The sequence below is a fragment of the Alosa alosa genome, chromosome 4 (genome assembly GCF_017589495.1).
Source record: "Alosa alosa isolate M-15738 ecotype Scorff River chromosome 4, AALO_Geno_1.1, whole genome shotgun sequence".
NCBI classification, from domain to species: domain Eukaryota; kingdom Metazoa; phylum Chordata; class Actinopteri; order Clupeiformes; family Clupeidae; genus Alosa; species Alosa alosa.
The window spans coordinates 15,543,866-15,563,061 of record NC_063192.1 but is presented as its reverse complement, the minus strand read 5'-3'; the positions used below and the strand labels follow the sequence as shown (position 1 = coordinate 15,563,061).

Genomic DNA, 19,196 nt, shown 5'->3' with positions numbered 1-19,196 from the left:
ACACACACACACACACACACACACACACACACATTCATTAAAAATCACATGCACAAACAGATATGCACAAACACAGTCACATGCACACACACACACAAATAAATCCTCCTCTAGCTTTAAACATTCAAACCAACGTAAATTTGCCATGTAGCCTGTCATCTCTCTCTCTCTCTCTTTCTCTCTCCCTCTCCATCGGCAGTCCTCATGTTTAAATTAACTTTGTCTTAGAGTGGTCTTGCAGTCTGTAGTCTGTGTGTTATCTAAGGCTTAATGAGTTTAAACCCTTTATATCCTTACACCCCGAGTCTTCCTACTTCTCTCTCACTCTCTCTCTTTCTTGCCCTGTCCTCTTCCATCTTGGTCGCTCTTTCTTTCATGAGCTCTTCTCTCATCCCTCCCTCATCATTCTGTATGTTCTCCGTGTAGCATTTTTATCCCTCACATATGAACTTCTCTCATCTCTGTCCTCTCCTCCCCTTCATCTTCTCTTCATCTCTCTCTCTCTCTCTCTATCTGTGCTTCCCTTTCTCCTCATAAGCTCTTCTCATAGGGTCTTTTCATCCTTTTCATAGCTTTTGGTTTTTGCAGGGGTTTGGGAGAATCATTGCAGTGGTTCTCCACAGGTTTTAGGGAGAGAAAAAAACAGAAAGACTGAAAGAAAAAATGAAAAGAAGCCGTAAATCCCCTGTAGCCGGCAGGCTGCATGAGAGCGAGCCTGTTGCTGACCGGCGGAGACTTAAGTGGATCTCCTTGGCAGTGGCGACGGCTGTTTTTTCGCCCAGATCTCGGAACACGCTACGAGGCATGTTGTACGTCTCTTGAATCCCTCTCATGCACGTAATCCGCATCTGTAGTTTTTATAACACAGTTCAGACGCACAGGGCTGTGTGGTGGAATGTGTTCTGTGTTGTGGTTTTGTTAAACATGAAGGCTGGCTGCGTCTTGATGCCGATACCCTCTTTCTCTCCCCCCACCATCCTCTGGCCCCCAGACAAAAAGGAGTTTGGGGGTGGAACTGGGGGGCATATGCCCACCAGATGTGCAAGTAGCTGCTGTTTGTCCCCCAAGAGGGCAGTTCCCTCATCCCCAGTCACCTGACGAACAACAGCTACTGCCAGATTTACTTCTACTTCCCATATTTTATATCTCTGCTCCTGGGTGGTTTCTAGAAAGATCTGAATGAGGTTGATATGCAGCACAGAGAGCCAGGGGACCAGTGCTGTGAGGCTAGGGCAGCTGACGAGGGCCGCCTCAGTTGATTAAGTCTCTGGTATGACATGTATGCGTTTGCTGTCTGGGTGCAGTTGCCTCGTCGCCACTGGAATAACTGAGGGAGGGTGCATGCCCAAGGTGGTCAAGAGGAACACAGTGGGGCCATGTCCGGTCTGTGGCTTTTCTGTCTTTTTTTACTGGTTCGAGGTTGGCGTCTGCACCCTATGTTGAGGTCTTTGTATGTAAAGGTGTTTCGCCTGGTGCGAAGAGTCCAACAGAGTGGAAAGTGGAAAACCGCATTCAGAGGCTGATGCTTCAATAGTGTTTTTTTATTGCCCATTTTTGCCCTAAATAAATCTTGCTGCTGGTCAGGCTTCACCCAACATGCACAATGATGTCAAATGAATGTAATGGTGCATAACATAACTTTTTGTTAGAGTGATTCTCTTGGTCATGCTGCTTGGTCATACTGTTTTTTTTTGCTAAGAGCACATCTTCACACAATCAACACATCTTCACACAATCAACATTAGCAGCTGAGATTCTCTCCCTATCGGTAACAGACACAGGTTGAAGGGATGGAAAGAGCATCAAGCCAGTTCTACCACCTGGCTGCCGTTTCAGTTTGGTTGTCCATGTCAAAACATTTGTTTCTTACTGATTAACGCTAATGAGTGTCTCTTCACCCCTTACTTGTTAGCACAGCTTGGGTTGAGCTTGGTTTGTTTTTACCTGAGTTCCCACCAGACGGTCTCTGGGCCAGTGAAAACCCCATGTATGTTTAATGTGTTTGAATGTTTAAGGTTTTGCGGGTTGACGCCGAGCAGCTGAGGCGAGTTCGGTCGCATATGCTGAGGCCATCTGTCGTCGCCCACTCCTGCGTCTCCTCCGACCCCCGCAGCTCAGCTGGAGCTGTTGTCCCTGCCAGTCAGAGGAAGTAGTGTGTGTGTGTGTGTGTGTGTGTGTGTGTGTGTGTGTGTGTGTGTGCCTCTGTGTGTGTGTGAGAGAGTGCCCTCGGCCTCGCCCAGTGTTGAGCAGGTTGGCTAGTGCTGTCAGTGTGGGTGGAGAAGGTTGTAGAATGGGCAAATTTAGTTTGGCCCCTGCCCAGCGATGAGCACCAGGGGCAGTTGGGGGGGGTAATGGTGGTGGACTGGTGGTAATCTTCAGTCATCAACAGCAGACGAGCTCAGCTGTTAGCCTCTGACCTGCCTGCTTGCCCACAGCTGCTTGACGTGGGTTTTAGGGAGGGTTTGTTGTGTTCTTCTGTCTCCTGCGTAGTGACCCCTAGCTGGGTTTTTTTTCTTCTTCTTCTTCTTTTCTGCCCTTTCTTTTCATTAAGAAGCGCATTCCAGTATGGGCGGAACCTTGTTTGTGTGTCGCGGCGGTTGACCTGCGCGTACGTATGGTCATTTCTGCAGGTGCTGGGAGCACCTGGAAAACTCCCCAGAGCCTTGTGGAGGCGTGGTGCTGTTCTGTCTCTCCTCCCATTCATCTTCCAAACAGGAACACTCCCTCGCTAGGTCAGGGAGCAACTTTTACATCCAGAAGGCACCTTCAACTTCAAGGAACAAACACTTGGTTTGTGCAGTGTTGGGGTTACGAACAGCTCACTGCAATGGTGGAAGGACAAATTGTTGTTACATATTGCAGATCTCTGCAAATGGTAGCTTAAACACTTAGTTTCCCAATTAGTTTGCATCCATTTGCCTGAAATCGCTGCTCTCTTAATCACAACCACAAATACCAGCAGTGTTAACAGCCTAAATAATTAAATGCTTGTTGATAAATAAGTAATCAGTGCACTGGCAGCAGTAGGTGATCTCCCCACACGCTTCAACACCGTTGTCTGAACACAGATGGGAGGATAGTCAAGTCCTCCAGCGCTTTGGCCACTGGTGCTTAAGGGTCAGTGGATCCATGGGATTGACCAGGAGGTGCCAGAGACCTGCAGGAGCTTGGCACGGGGGGCAGCCATTTGGTCATGTGTTGACCTTCATGCGGTAAAGTGGGCAAATGCCGCCCCATTCAGTGGTGGCTTTTATCTACAAACTCTCTTCAGTTCAAAAAATGAGGTGACAAGTTTTTTGTTGTTGTTGCTGAGGGTGAATTTGTTGCTAAGGATGGCAGTTGGCAGTTTATGCATCGCCTTTCACGATGGACTGGATGCTTTGGAAGTGTTGCTGGGGGTTGTGTATTAGCTAAAGGTTGTGCATGAATTATTCACTCTGCTTACTTGAGGCATGACATTTTTTTCCTCAAATTCCTTTCATATGCTGTTTTCAACAACAACAGCAGCATTTAATAATTACAAAAAAGTTCAACTGAAGTTCACTTGGTGAAATGTTTAATGACCTAAATAATTGCATTATGAAAGAAGCAGATTTTTTTTTTCTCAGAATCAGTCATTTTCTCAGCCATTGTGTGTACAGTGGAGCCCATGGCGACTGTAAATCGTGGCTATGGCAACAGGGGAGAACCTGTGGTTGGGATAGGTGCAGCCATGTGGAAATGCAGCTGTGTTCACACTTCCTCGTTTGTGCGGGATTAATTACCAGCGGCATGCAATATGGGTCCGTCAGATCCACCGGGATCAGGGAGTGGGCTGGGGTGTTGTGGGTTGAGGGGGGTCGCATCGAGTCCAGGCGGAAAAATCTGCTGAGTCTTGCCGTTTATATTTCTGCAGGAACAAAAAATGTGGAGGGGGTGGGGGGTTGGGGCAGATTTCAGCTCAGAGAGACAGACAGAGAGAGAGAGAGAGAGAGAGATGGGCATGAAGGTGTGCATGCCAACAAAGAAACAGAAATCTGCTGACATCTCAAATGCTACCTTTAAATGCCAAAATGTCAGTGTTGTGGCACACAAAGCATTGGGGTAAAGAACAAGGCAAATAAAGAAAAAAGAGTGAGAGAATAATAGAGAAGAGAGGGAGAGAGAGAGAATGGGGAGGGGGGGAATGGGAGAGAGAGAGAGAATGGGAGATAGGTGGACAGGAGTTTTCCATTGCTCCACATTAGCTCTGCGAGAGAGAGAGAGAGGTGATGCAAGCTCGGACATGACAGAGAAGTTGCCTGAATGCCTGAACATCTTGTGAGGACAGGAGGCCATTTGTCCCGCCATTTGTCTCGTTTTTCTGGGTGTCTGGCACACACACACACACACACACACACACACACACACACACACACACACACACACAGACACGCTCAGTTGGAGCCAATCCACACTCATTCTCCATCTGTCTCTCACACATATACATCTTCACCCGCTACACAGGAACTACATACTCTATCTATCACATCAGTTCAGTTCATCTTTTTCAAACCAAGACTGCTTTTAACAATGAGCATCATCTCCATGTAGTTTGCAGAGACCAGAGCCTGTTTAAACAGTCCAGCCTGCCATTATGAGCTCAAACACACACGTTTTTAGCTACTGTCTGTGCTCCACTTTCTATTTAGGTTGCTATTGAAAAGATCTCATCAGTAAGCTGATAATAAAGCCATTCTCAGACAAAACAATAACAACATAGAGGCCTTTTGTGGTGGCTAGTGTAAGTGCTGCTAAAGCTACTTAGCTTTGTGTGAAAAGTTGATGTGGTGTAAGGCGGCTTGGCTCTCTGGCACAACTGAAATCATCGCAGCCCGGAGATGAAAGCTGATCTTCTGGCCTACAATGAGATTTCATAATGGCACAGCACCAATGGCCGGTGAGAGGCTTATCACTGTGGTGCTAGCCGCGGTGGTGTTCCATTTGGTGTAACGCTACACTAAATAAACGGAGCCAGGCATGGCATGTATGTTTGCTCTACCAACATGTGTTTGTTTTTGTTGTGCTTGTCAGCTAGCTCCCTCACTTTCATCTGTCCTCTCACTGACCTTTGTGTGTCTGTGTCTGTGTGTGTATATGTGTGTGTATGTGTGTGTTTGAGTGAGTGGTGTGTGTGTGTATGTGTCTCTGTGTGTGTATCTCTCTCAGTTTGTGTGCAGAAAAAGTGTACATAAGAGAGTATGTATGTGTGTTATCTGATGTGTATGGCATGTGTGAGAGCTCACTTGCACAGTTCAGCACACGTAGCATTTTGCTCCCTTCACTCAGTCACTCCCTCAGCCCATCTCTCACATACCTGTTATTTAGACATATGTCACACACTGTCTGTTAGCCAGCCTTTGTTGCAACTGTGTCCTGCACACAGTGTTACTTACGCTTACTTTGAATCTTCTCAGCACAGCCTTTTTTCCTCTTACAAATCAGTTCTCCAAGACCCTACCAAACCATGCGAGTGACCCAAAACGGAAATGATAATGATTGTTTTGAGCACAATTGTTCTGCTCTGGGTGACCATGAGAAATGAAAAACAAGCGCGGAAGACTAGCCTCTGGGCACGGCAATGGGAGGTGCTGAGGCCTGGCGGAGCATCTGTGGGATTCAGAGAGAGAGGGAAGAGAGAGAGAGAGGGAAGAGAGAGGGAGAGAGAGAGTGTTTTGCAGGAAGTGGCCAGCAAGTGCACTTGAGGTGTGTGTAAAAAAACCTCACCCCTTCAAGTGTGTGAGAGTCTGTTTGTGTGCCATTGCCCCTAGATTGTTACCGGCGCCACATCTTTCCTTGAGCATTCCTGAAAGAGAGAAAAACTACCCTGACTAGTGCCTGGAAAGTGAGTGGTCTGTGTTATTAGACTGCGGGTGTCCGCGAGTATTGTTTGCGGTCATCAGCGCAGCGTGCCCGGCCTGCCATTTCTGTTTCCCTCTCCGGCTTCCCGCTTCGGCTAGCCGCTTCCTGCCCACGCTGAGCTGGACTTCCTGCCTTTCCTGGCCCTTCTGAGGGTCAGCCATGTGGCTGGGGGGGTTGCGGAGGTTGCGGGGGGAGCGCGGCGGCCCCAGGCAGCCTTAAGGGCTCATTACAGGTCAGAAAGCCCTGACCCGGGTCACACACATGTTTTTAACGGAGTGAAAACAACGTGGTGAGCAGCCTGCAAATGAGCCTTGCCACTTCAAAGGGCCCGAGCGGACGAACGTGCGCCTCTGATGGATCTGCTGAGTGACAAGCGGTGTTTGGACGTAAAATCAAGACAGGCGTTCTGATTATAGGCTTGTTCTCAAAATATGTCTTGGTTTGAAGAAAAAACGCCCTAACCACCATCTCTCTGTTGTTATGCTCTGAGAGATACACTACTTTTGTATCGCTGCTGGCCCGTGTGTAGGTTGCAGGCTCCTCAAAGGCCGTCTTTCACTGTGGCCCCTATGTTCGGCTTGGCAACTGTTTTGCTCACTGTTGCTTTGTTGTGTGTTCCAGAGCGCTGCCTGTGAAGAAATCTGGGGGTGAACACAGTGGCTCCCCCCGCAGGGCGTTTTGAGATACTACAGGGCTTCGAGCAGAGGGTCTGGAGTCAGCAGCCATCAGTGAATGGCCACAAGCCCAGACTATTACAGCACTTATGACCACAGCCGGACGGTAAGACCAAGCTGCCTTCAAACAAGTTCTCAACCTCCTGTTTTAAAGGTCTGCATCCTTTTTGTGATACATTCTGTTTTGTAGCTTAAAAATATGTCACATAATACAGAAACAGAAAAATACTCTGTAATTTTACATGATCTATGTTTGACTATGTAAGTTTCATTAGAGGCAAGTAGACAACAAATTCTCAGACTTCGAATCATATCAGCGCAGGAAGGAAATCTAAATGTAGAGTGTCACCATAGTAACCAGTGGCTTCTTTGTGCTTTTGTCTAGGTAAGCAACCAATCAGGAGACAGCGAGAGCAGCGAGGTCACACAGAAGACTCATGCCATGGAGGTCAAGGGTGACCTGATCACAAGCCATGGTGAGAATAAATTCAGCTACAAATAACAGATCTTTGTCATATCAGATAATAATAACAATAGTATGGAGGCAGAAAAAATGTAAGCACTGTAGTGAAGCACCTTTCAAAATGCCCAAGGACATTATTGCCTGCCAGTGTGTGTGTGTGTGTGTGTGTGTGTGTGTGTGTGTGTGTGTGTGTGTGTGTGTGTGTGTGTGTGTGTGTGTTGCTTTATGCATTTGTTTTTATGTTATGTGTAATATGTATACATGTGTGTTACTGTATGTGTGTGCAAAACATGTCTGTGCCCGTGTGTTTATTTATGTTTGCACTGTCTAAGAGCTGTGTATTTGTATGTGTATACTTAACTGTCTGAGTCTCTGTCTTGTATCCAAGTGTCAATATGTGATTTTCCTGTGTGTGTGTGTGTGTGTGTGTGTGTGTGTGTGTGTGTGTGTGTGTGTGTGTGCGTGTGTGCATGTGCATGTGTGTGTGTGTGTGTGTGTGTTTTGGTGTGTGCAGACCTGCAGGCCGGTCAGGACAGTAAGCAGCGCGTGGAGCGGATCTCAGAGCTGCAGGAGCGGAGGCGCAGCCTGCAGTCGCTCCTCAACACCCGTCTGTCCGAGCTGCGACGTGTCTGCCTGCAGGAAGCGGTCAGTGCTGCCAACACCAGCAGACCTGCCCCTAATTAAGCAGTCTCACGAGAGAGGAAGTGCTGCTCACTGAATATCAGCAGGCTGGGATTTGTTAACAGGGATAAGGCAATAGGCAGTGTAGCACATATTCAAGTGGGATGCTTCTTTATATAGATGGCATTATTAAAATCAGTATTCTAGCATAATAGCTATTTATTTTTGTTGCTGCCTTGGTTTAAAAATAGTTTGTCATGGTTCAATTTAAATGGCCACAGGTTAGGTGATGCAGTCAAAATGTAGTAAATTTAGTAAAAGTAAAAGTCTTGTGAGCGTCAGTCACTGAACTGGAACAAAACGATCACAAAATGTACAGTTACTGAGATGGTCCTCAGTCAGTTATGATAACTTACAACCAACAAACAACTTTCTCCTTATTGCTCAGTGAAAAGACCCTGTAATCAAGTAGTAACCACAGAATCCCTCGTAGACCACATTCACAACATAAAAGACATAATCACTAACGCACAACCAGCAACTCCAGAACAATTGCAGTTACCACAAATGCTCTTAAGGCACATTCTTGAAAATACACTGTACACAAACATGAGCACTTGACCAACCCACCACATACTAACTCACCCAATCACCACCAACCACCAAAACAAAAATGTCGGACCACTGCAATGCATAATGGCCCCGCTGATATACTCCCCCAAGCATCGCCTGCCCTTCACACACCACCTCCTCCACCTCCTCCTTTCTCTCCTCCTCCTGTCTCTTCCTGCCTAGCTAGGAACAGAAATGGTGGGGGCCGCACCCTCCCCAGTTCACAGGAATCGACGTATCGGATCCATCTCCGGGAAAGGCATGCCTCAGAGGTTGCTGGTCTGTCATTGCATAACTGACACTCATCATCCCCCTCCTGAGCCACAGCCTCCACCCTGCACTCCACAGCACATGTGCTAAAACACAGCCACTGACCGGCCTGACAGGCTGCAGTCCAGGATCATCAAAGGCATGAGTACTGACATTCAGTCCCCTGATATCCACTTAGATCCACTTTATGCAGACACATGCAATCAATGACTCAAATATTTGTTTTTATGTGATTTGGGTGATTTTATTTCACCAAGGGAATACTAGTTCCTATACAAAAAAAACAGAAGTAAAACCTCTAACTGATATAAATACAATCACAAACAACAACAATGACAACAAACTAGCACGCATTCACTGACACTGTTCTCAACACGCAACCATCGACCAATACAGTATCCAGCAACACCAGTCACAACACACCACCTGCCCGCATCACCTACCAACCAGCCCATAACAACTGATCCGTGTGCATCTGCGCCACCTCCCCCTTCGCCACCTCCCCCTGTGCCATCCATCGCTGACCCAGTGCCAGTGCCAGGGCCTGCTGTCTCTGGCTGGCAGTGTGGCAGTGGGTTGCCAGAACGTTCCATCATGGCTGCCGTGTGAGCCCAGGCCTTCTGTTGCTGAGGGTGCTTTCTTCCCCTGCAAACTCTCCACACTTAATCGGCCTCAGCTGCAGCCCACAGAGGGAAAAAGGGAGGCCGAGAGGATAGCGGACACGTGTTTCAGTTAAGGGAACTATGGCTTTGGATGAGCGTTTACTGGACATCAAGGCGTTGGCTTTTTCATAACAAAATGTGTGACTAGCATGGACTGTATAAAAAACCTAGCAAAAGTGACACTAGGGTGCAGTTGGTGTTCTAGATTATTCAGTACTAACCTAACTAACCTATTTTTTTTCCACCCTTTCTCAGGAGCTGATTGGAGAGGTTCCCCCTGAGTTTCCTTTGGAGGTTGGAGAGAGACCCCCGTTTGTGCGCCGAAGGGTGGGCTCCACACGGCACGGTCCCAAACACACAGGGAAGGGAGAGGTGAGAAGAGCCGTGTGAGATGCACTACACGCACACGCACACACACACACACGCACGCACGCACACACACACACACACACACACGCACACGCACACGCACACACACACACACGCACACGCACACACACACACACACAGTCAGGTACCCAGGCTATGTTTTCACACACTCATCCGCCTGGTCGCAGATATGGATGAATCAGAGCAGATAAAACAGATTTTATCACAGAAAGAGATGAGCAATACTAACACATACACACACACACACACACACACACACACACACACACACACACACCCCATACACAGACACACACACACACACACACAGGCACAGGCACAGAGAGAGAGAGAGAGAGAGAGAGAGAGAGAAATCATTTGCGTAAAGGGCTCCCTGCCTTGTTAATTAAAATAGAGCCCACTGATAAATGTAATTTCTTTGTCTTCACAAAGAGGCCATTTTCTGTGTGCACCACAGGATGAGGAAGCCAGCCAGAGGAAGTTGAAGAAGACGCTGTTCAGTGGCGCCCTCCGCAGGCATAACGACTCCGAGCAGCAGCCGTCTCACGGCAAGAGAACGGTCCATCGTGGATGCCACACAGGTACACACTGCACTGGTATTTTTTGGCTACATAATTGACAAAGGTGACCTTTTTACACAGATGGACATTCTGTGGGGGTGGTGTAGGTGTACCGAATAGAATGTTTTTTGCGTACTTGTGATGGTAGTTGTCAGTGGTCAGCAATAGGAAGGTGAAAGTATGGCCTGCTCTTGTTTTCCTCATTTGAATTTGCCACACAGTGTTGGCCATTTTTCACCCCACCCCACCCCCACTCCCATCTCCTCTCCGCGGAAAGCAGTGACCACAGCAAGATGCCTCTCATCACATGCAGAGAAATCAATACCTGTGTGAGAGTCAATAGAAGGGTGGGGTGCAGCAGCCTTCATAAATACTCCATGGCTTGGACTCTGTGGTCTGCTAAGTGACAGCACCCGCAGAGGTGACCCAGCGATGAGGGCAGGGAGGCGGCCAGAAGAGGATACTCTGCCTTTACACAGGGTCAGGCCAGCTTAACCTTCACACTGCCCCTGAGGGGATGGACTGTGGGAACGGTTTTGTGCTAGGACAATTTGTGTGTGTGTGTGTGTGTGTGCGTGTGCGTGTATGTGTGTGTGAGAGAGAGAGAAAGAAAGAAAAAGGGGAGAAAGAAAGAGAGAGAGAGAGGGGTGGGAGAGAGAGAGGCAGGTGTGTGTGTGTGTGTGTGTGTGTGTGTGTGTGTGTACAGTATATCCATGTTTCTGTGTGTGTGTATTTGTGTGAGACATTTAGGAGACCATTTAGAAAAAGTTACAGTGTTCACACACCCTGGAAAAAGGCCCACCTTAGATAAGCAAAGACATTGTGTATTGTGTGTGTGTCAGAGGAAGTGTTGAGTTGCCTGTCCCTTCCCTTCATTATACCTGTGGGGACACTGTAGTCTGTAATCATCCACTGAAAACACTCAAACACATACACACACACACACACACACACACACACAAAAGACTGATGAGTCTGAGTAACCATTCCCAAAGAGTGAAAATCCATTGTTTGTGTGTTTTGTATTTTGACCTTCATACTACTGTATGAAGAGTAAAGAGTACTGTTTATAGTGTAAGACCTGGTTCTATTTAGTTGTGTTATGATGACTGATGACGCATTTCATACTTGGATGCATATGTGTGTGTGTGTGTGTGTGTGTGTGTGTGTGTGTGTGTGTGTGTGTGTGTGTGTGTGTGTGTGTGTGTTTTGCCAGTCCTCTGTTGACACGCATGTTTGTGTGTACCTCCGCAGATAACGCAGTGAAGTCGGAGAGCAGCTCCACGTCAGACTCCACAGGGCAGGACAACGGTGAGCAGAGGGCCCTCAGCAGGCCGTCTTACTTCCACTCCGCAGAGCAGACACGGACATTACTCACACTCAATACACTCACCTCACCACACACTCACCTCACCTCACTTACCCCACTCACCTTTTCTCTCCCTCCCTCTCTCTGTCTCTCTCTTACTCTCGCTCTTTCTCTTTTTATCTCGCTCTCTCTCTCACTTGCTCTCTCGCTCTGTCTCTCACCACCTCTCTCCTGTTCTCTTTTGTTAACCTCTCTCCTCCTCTCTCCTCCTCTTTCACTCACCTCTGTATCTTTCTCTTTTGACACTTGCGCACATCTTCCTCTCTGTTTGTGCTCTCCCTTTTCTTTATTTATCTTCAACTCTCTTTTTCCACCTTTCTGTCTTTACATCTATCTATCTACTGTATACATAATTTCTCTCCCTCCTCTCTGACAGATGAGGTGTTCTCTCCTGACTGTTTGTCTCCGGCTCGTGCCCGGGTGGCTCAGGAGAGCCCAGACAGCAGGTTCTGTCGTAAGCTCTCCCCCGTGGAGATCTACTACGAGATGAGAACGCGCCGCAACTCGGTGGCCAGCTCAGCCAGGTACGCCAGCCTCTCAACGGGCCTCCTCTCAGGTGACAGTCTGCTGTCATCCCCATGTAGGGAATGTGCACAACTCCTTATCTGTGAATCTCAACAACACCAGGTTTAGGTCTCACGGAGCTCAGCCACTGCATGGTTCTGGATGAGCTCCTCTGAAAAGACCAACATGGCATGGCACATGGGATAGCACAGCTTTGATTGTTTGTATAAACACAATTAGTAGAGTGTAGTAGAGTGTACATAATCCTAACTGTCACGGTGGTCTCTTCACAGCCCAAACCGCTCTCTCCCAAGAAGCGTGTCCAACCTGGAGGGCAGGAGTGTTCCTGCCACCCCGCTCCTGTCACGCACAGGCCCAGCCACGGCACACATCAGGTCAGCCGCTAATAACCTTGCTAATGTCCCTCAAAAAAGTCAAACTAAACCTTTGACTTTAAAGGGAATCTTTCACGTTTTTATGTTATTTGACATTTTTTTAATGGAGAGGTGTTCCGTTGGTTGCAATTCAGCAATCTTTCCACTAGATGCTACACATAGTAGCTTACTGTAACAGTAAGAGGAAACACTGTACTAAATCAACTCAAATCAGTAGTATGATAAAACAAAAAGAAAACAACTAAAATCTGTCATTCATTATTGATGTCACTGTCTTTTAAAAGAAACATTTAATACTTCTACAATAATGCTTCTAAGACATCTTTATTAATATATTTTGTTAGTACTTTATTAGTATTACTTCAAATATATGTAAAATTTATTCCATGTCTTTCTTTTCTCACAGGTCAGAGGTATCTGCGACTAAGCAGTGGTCAGACAATCCTGAGGCACCGCAGGTGGTGCCTCTTCAGACTCAGGAGGGGTCCTCGTCGGGGTCCTTAGAGCAGAGTGGCTCATACAGCGCCCAGACGCGGCGCAGCAATAGCTCTGAGGCACTTCTGGACCGCGCTGTTTCTGTTGACGACGGCGCACCCCAGCGAAACGGGATGCCAGCAAGGGGGGGACCTTACAAAAGCTCAGAGGCACTGACAGACGGCCGTCTGAGGCAAGCGCAGAGGGGAAGCCCTGACAGGCAACCCGCGGGACACTCTGACCCCAACAGAAACCGCACCTCTGTTGGGGGTCGCACAGGTGGAGGGAACTACAATGAGATCCTGCTGGACTATGTGTGGGGCAAGCAGCAGAAGATGCAGGCCCAACAGCAGCAGCAGCAACAGCAGCAGAGAATGCAGCCTCATGTCAACGGCAAACCCAGACCTTGGCCTGAGGGCTCATCAGGACCCCCCCTGCCCCAATATAATGGCTTCCCCCCACCATCTCAGCCTCTGCATCTCTCAGGTGGACCACCAGCCTATAGCCCACACATGCTCCGGGGCAAGCCAGGGGAACCGCGCCGGGTCAAAGTCACACGGACCAAATCCTGTGGGCCGTTCATACCCCTCCAGCAGCACCAGCAGGAGACCATCTTGCTGTCAGCTTACTCTGAAAACCCACCTGCCACAAACGGCTCCTCCCCACTGCTGTGTACTCACAGCATGGTGACCCGTCAGGCTCACAGAACACGCACAGGCCACTGCCGCAAATCACCACAGACTCCTCGTCCTCCACGCCAGACAACGCCACTCGCAGCTTGCACAAGGCCCTGGCTTTGGAGGGGCTCCGAGACTGGTACTTGCGGAACACCCTGGGCCACACGACAGTGAATGGTAAAGGCCAGGAGGGGGCACCCATGCGCCGGCGCACCACAAACTCGTTGCACGCTTCGCACGGCCCGCACCCTCCTCTCACCCACCAGCCGAAACTCTTTCCAGGGTGATGCACCCCACTACTCCCAGTGCCGCAGCTCCCAGCTGCCACAGTCCCAGACCTTTCACGGGCATCCACTTCACGGCAGGTTGGTATTATAATTACACAACAGCAGAGACATTTAACCCTCATGGATGTTAAACGGCTTAGATGTAGTACTGTGTACTAACTTTAAATATTTTTGTTCAATACAGGTCAGTGGAACTGTCTTTGTATCAAGACAGCTTTCCCTCCAAGATGCAGGAGCTGACCCTCAAAGAGTCCAGTGCCGAGCGCCCCAGCCCAGGCACCCTGGTCTGACAACCACCTCACGCATGATATGCAGACAAAAGCACAGACCGTATCCAACCCACCACTTCCACAGTAACTGACAGGTGTGAGTGAAACTTGGAGTAGGTGATGGAGATTAATTTTTTTGGACATTCTCAATGAACGGAGAGTGGAGGGTGATGAACAAAATGGGAGGGGTGTGAAAAGTAATATGTTGCCCTCTCATGATCCCTGAAATTGTCTACGTAAAAAACAATCCCACTAGTCATGTTGGTTTCTTTCATGAGGAAACCTTTTAAACTAAATGCCAATGCTTCTAGTCCTGCAGTTCATCATCAAAATAAGAGTACTTTGGATATTAGGACACCTACAAATCACTCCAGAATAACAGCTTTTTTAGTGAAGAGAGGAACTTAATTATTCACTCAGTCTGGGCTTGAGACGTTCTCTTAGTATTAACAGTACAGATTAAAGTTTTCATAAATTTTCAAACTACTTAATGTGTTTGAAAGGCAGTACTGCCAACCCTTCAACCACTGAAATACTTCCAAGTATATTTTGCAATCATTTTTATATGTAAACTAACTAATGCACCCGTTTGTCTCAGGCAGATTACTCTATCCCTATTTTTGAATATAGTATCAATATTTGCTGGCAACATTTGAATGAAAGCTAGCCAATATTAAAGAAGCAATATTATTGTCACAGAAATTTGTATGAAATACCAAAAACTAAATACATAATGCATATCCTGGCCTATGTGGACTTGTAATATAAAATACATTTGTATGAATGTAGTATGAAATGATGAACAGCTTCATTAAATCATCTAAATTATTAGTATTTAAGAGTAAATGGATGACCTTTTATGGCCTGGCATATGCTAGAAAGGCAAAAACAAATGGATATTTTTTGTCAATTGTTGTATCCAGATGTATCCATCTTTCAGCAGAAATGTTTTAGCTAGATTGGAATGCTTCAGATACTTAGATTTCTACAGGGACTGCATTGTGTCGTGAGAACACCAGCCAAGTGACCTGTACAGTCACAGAGATTACGGTATAACCTTGTACATCTTTAGTTTCATATCCACAGATTAGTGTACACATGAAACACAGCTTTCCCCCCATCTTACATAACATGCTCTCATGGCCTGAAGCTGTTCAACAGTATTATCAAAGGCATCACATTACAGTAGGATGTAAGACCCAGTGCAATATTAGTTTTTTTTTGTTCAGTGCCAGTGTTCCCCAGGCTTAATTTATCACAAGGTTATATCACATTATAAAATTCGGTTTTTGAATTAGGAAAGAATTAATGGAATGAGGGAACTGATGTCTCCCTTGCCTTTGTAGATCATGGAGAAAATGTATGTGCAAGAGAGGCCCACCCTGTCTTGAATGCGCGTCAAGGATATTGTTTTATATAATTTTGCTAATCAGCCATCAGTGATTGTGTTTTGGAACTCAAAGTGTTATCAAAGTGCATTATATTCTTGTCTATTCACAAGTGTCATGAACAACCCACCCCTGCATTTCTAACGAAATGAAGTGTTCTTCAAGAATTGGCCACTAGGGGGAGAGCTCTCCCCAGTTTACTGTAAATGACACAAACTCCCTCAGCCATTAAGAACAAACAAGAGCAAGACCTGTTTGGATGCAAAGACATGTGGTCAAGAAGCAGCAAATGCAGCAACAAATCAATCAGCCTGCTACTTGCAGATGTCTCACCTATGCTATTGCACATTGTTGTGCCTGTTCCTTCTTGTAGCTATACTTAGGCATTCTCAGAACTATCATGTCACAGTTGAACATGTTGTACATGGGTAAGGGCTTTGTCATTGCCATGTGTCATTTTAGTTGCCTACTCTTCTGTATATTATTGTCATTGTATGTTGTACACATATCAATCTCATTTTTTTCTTTCTTTTCTTTACAATGATGATCACAGTGTATACCGTTACATGTCAAGAATGCCAGCTGTCAACCATTGTGCCTATCAGCTTCATCAAGTAGAAATGTCCATATGTTTTGGCATTAGGAACCACATTCGGCATATTAGCTGTTTGTGAAAACTTGCTGCCATTTGTACTGTATTATACATGTATTTCTGTTTAAAGGGATTGTTGAGAAAATTAAGAGGGAGGGGACCAGATTGTATTTGCTTTCATAGGCTGTAACACTGCAAAAAAGCATATATATGGATTGCTGGCAAATCCACTGTAGATATGATCTTTTGTCTGTCGTAGTGAGTTGGCCTCCGTTGAACTCTTCCTTGTCATTGTTGCATGCAGGTACTTGTGCCCTTTCTCAGCACCGTCATATAGGCTAGTCTTCATGCTAGACCCTCTTCTCACAATGTAACCCCTAACTGAGCCATACCCTACTCATCAACCCTAGAGATCTAGAGATACTCCACAGTGTTAAGTAGCACTAGGCTAGCGCTAACTTCTATCCAGCTTCCATCTAGCATCATGTCTAAGAGAACTTTTTTTTTTTTTTTTTTTTTGAGAGTGTGCTGAAGCAGTCAGGAGCTTTTGGGCGTTTTGTGTCCTGTAGCTTTATCCTTGCCACCAGATGCTGCCGTGTTTGTCTCAGGACCAACTGTATGCTGCTGGGGTCATGCCTCTCTCCTCCGGGAGCGATGATTTGTGTGGAAAAATGGTTTGCTGACAGAATTTCAATCCTCTGTCGCATTGTATATTGCACTGATATCCCTCCCCTGGGAGACGTGAGAGAGGAGATTGCGTGTTTGAAAGCACATTATTTACCTGGCTACGCATATATTTTCTCTTCTGTCTGTGGCTGTGCCGTTATCTTTTACATTTAGTTATTTCAGTTCTTGTATTGGTTTTTCAATTTATGTTTCCTAGTGACATGTTCATGTGGCTTTTGTCATATTTTGATTGATATAAATATCAAATGAAATAGTAAATTGTCTATGCTATCTGGGTTCACAATTTCTCTGCTGTAATAAGAACAAGGTACCAAATATGACCATAACATTTTATTCCCACACTGAAGTTGTAAAACAGTATGGTGTCAAGTGACAGAATGGGCTCTAATTTATGTTTTAGATGGTTTTGACGTCTTAAGAGAGGATCTTTGAATTTCACAAGTAATTTATCCATGATTAAGAAAACACCTTTTTATTGCTTTCATTATCATGCAAAATGTAAATACTATGTTCCTCACGTTTTTCTGCATTTTACAAAGTAAAGATCCACCATTTTATGAGTGGTAAATGACTGTTTCAGTTACATTATTAAACTGTGTGGTCAAACATCAGTCTCTCTTCAAATCCAGAGACCTGAATGGATTTGTGTTGTGTTCCCTCACTGGGAAACATTTCAACAAATAAAATAAAGATTAAAAGGTCAAAAATGAACAAAGAGGAGGAAAACCTGGCCTCAGCTGTGAAGCAACTGGCTGGGGCACCTGCACCGTACGCCGGCGACCCAGGTTCAATTCCCGCCCCGTGGTCCTTTCCGGATCCCACCCCGACTCTCTCCCACTCGCTTCCTGTCAATCTCCACTGTCCTATCAAATTAAAGGCACAAAAAGCCCCAAAAAATATACTTATATATATAAATAATATATTTATATAATATAAATATACTAAAAAAAATGAGGAAAACCACTGCACATGTGTGGAATAAAGAACCATCTGCAAGGATACAGCCTGGCCCCACCCACCACATATCTGTTCATTCTTATCTCACTGAGGTGCTTCACAAAGGGAGTGAGTCTGGTGAACCCAGGCTAGTATAGAGGTGCAGGGAAAAGACCACTTAACTATAACAGAATACAGGGATGACAAATAATGTAGTAGGCTAAATAATTTTACTACAAGATTTAAGAATTGTTCAACGATCCATCTTCATACATATCATTCAGTAGTTTGTTTGCTTCAAAAATGGGTTCAATTACATCCTCAATATAAGAGATATCATCCTCTTCGTCAGTGTAGTGAATGTTGTTAGTGGGCTTTCTGAAACCTTTCGTGAGGTCCTGTTCGGCATTCAGGGTCGGCGACATGTTTGCGTTCAGCCAACACATTCCAGAAAGATCCATGTTCTGGGGAGGCTGTAGTGAAGGAACCAAAAGAGTGATGGGGAAGCCACAGGGGTGCCCACTGACCTTCATCACTTTTAATATATATGCTATAATGTCAGAAATCTGCGTCAGGAAGGCCGGGGACGTTGTGTTTGCTCTGTAACTGTCCACGGAGTTGATCTGCAAAGGTGAGTGAAAAATAGGGAAAGTGGTGAGAAGACACAAAAGAATATATGGAAGTGATCTAAAGTGGAGGTAATGGTAATGTGTGTTCTGTGTAGTAAGTAAGAGATTCAGTTCAGAGAGTGTTCAGGCACGGACCACCAGCTTACATTCGTCAACACAGATCCATTCAAGTCCATCTCAGTCGACAAGCAAGGGGTCTGGGACCAGTAGTTCAGGGTTGGTTCGAAAAGACCATTTGGTTGACAAGTGGACAGGCTCTTCTCACTCACACCAGAAGGTCCATTGCCAATGCTTCCATCACCACTCAAGGTGTCCTGAGATGAAGTGAATGGATGAACACGGTTCTTTTTGCTTCTTATGGAAGATAACAGAGACACCAGGCCCAGAAACCGCTGGGCCACACTGGACTTCTTCTTTCCTCTTCCACCCTCACGTTCAGTCTTGGCTGTATTTGTAGGGTTTGTGGAAACTGTTGGATCACTTTGTGCTTGACCCATAATAATAAAAGAATAGCCTATTATTATAAATCTCAGTTATTACCATAAATCTCAATCTGTCTGCAATTAATCTAATGATATAAAATGATCAAAGAAAAAGCAATGCAAAGCAGCTTAAACTCTACTGTAGACAAAATTAATTAATTTGGAATGTTTAAGACCTTTTCCATGGTTACTTTGAATGATACTAGGCCTACTACTACTGCACTCTATACTCTTTGACAATAGGCTGTTGTGACAGAATAAGAGACTCCTGGTTAAATTAGCTAAAACCAGAGCCCTAGAGAGAGGGCTCTGGCTAGAACCAATGATTAACACATTGATTTACATTCTCTCTGGACTCAATGTGCTTTTTTCCTG

At 45.9% G+C, this 19,196-nt stretch overlaps 2 protein-coding genes across 2 annotated transcripts in view; one reads left to right on the top strand and one right to left on the bottom strand.

Moving 5' to 3' along the window:
• Window positions 1-17,346, top strand: part of ccdc120a (coiled-coil domain containing 120a) — a 36,599-nt gene extending 19,253 nt beyond the window's left edge. The window contains 12 exon segments of the mRNA XM_048241986.1: window positions 6,502-6,660; window positions 6,940-7,030; window positions 7,532-7,662; window positions 9,438-9,554; window positions 10,030-10,153; window positions 11,387-11,443; window positions 11,878-12,025; window positions 12,299-12,400; window positions 12,807-13,560; window positions 13,563-13,817; window positions 13,819-13,916; window positions 14,023-17,346. Of these exon segments, the coding sequence (XP_048097943.1) occupies window positions 6,613-6,660; window positions 6,940-7,030; window positions 7,532-7,662; window positions 9,438-9,554; window positions 10,030-10,153; window positions 11,387-11,443; window positions 11,878-12,025; window positions 12,299-12,400; window positions 12,807-13,560; window positions 13,563-13,817; window positions 13,819-13,916; window positions 14,023-14,128 (2,031 nt within the window). The 5' untranslated portion in view covers window positions 6,502-6,612 and the 3' untranslated portion in view covers window positions 14,129-17,346.
• Window positions 17,347-17,923: 577 nt separating this feature from the next.
• LOC125293510 lies at window positions 17,924-18,929 on the bottom strand. Its single transcript, XM_048241453.1, has 3 exons — window positions 18,486-18,929; window positions 18,277-18,333; window positions 17,924-18,183 (listed from the first exon to the last, which is right to left on the bottom strand). The coding sequence occupies exons 1-3, from the start codon at window positions 18,834-18,836 to the stop codon at window positions 17,953-17,955; spliced, it is 639 nt and encodes a 212-aa protein (XP_048097410.1). The 5' UTR covers window positions 18,837-18,929; the 3' UTR covers window positions 17,924-17,952.
• Window positions 18,930-19,196: the final 267 nt, after the last annotated feature.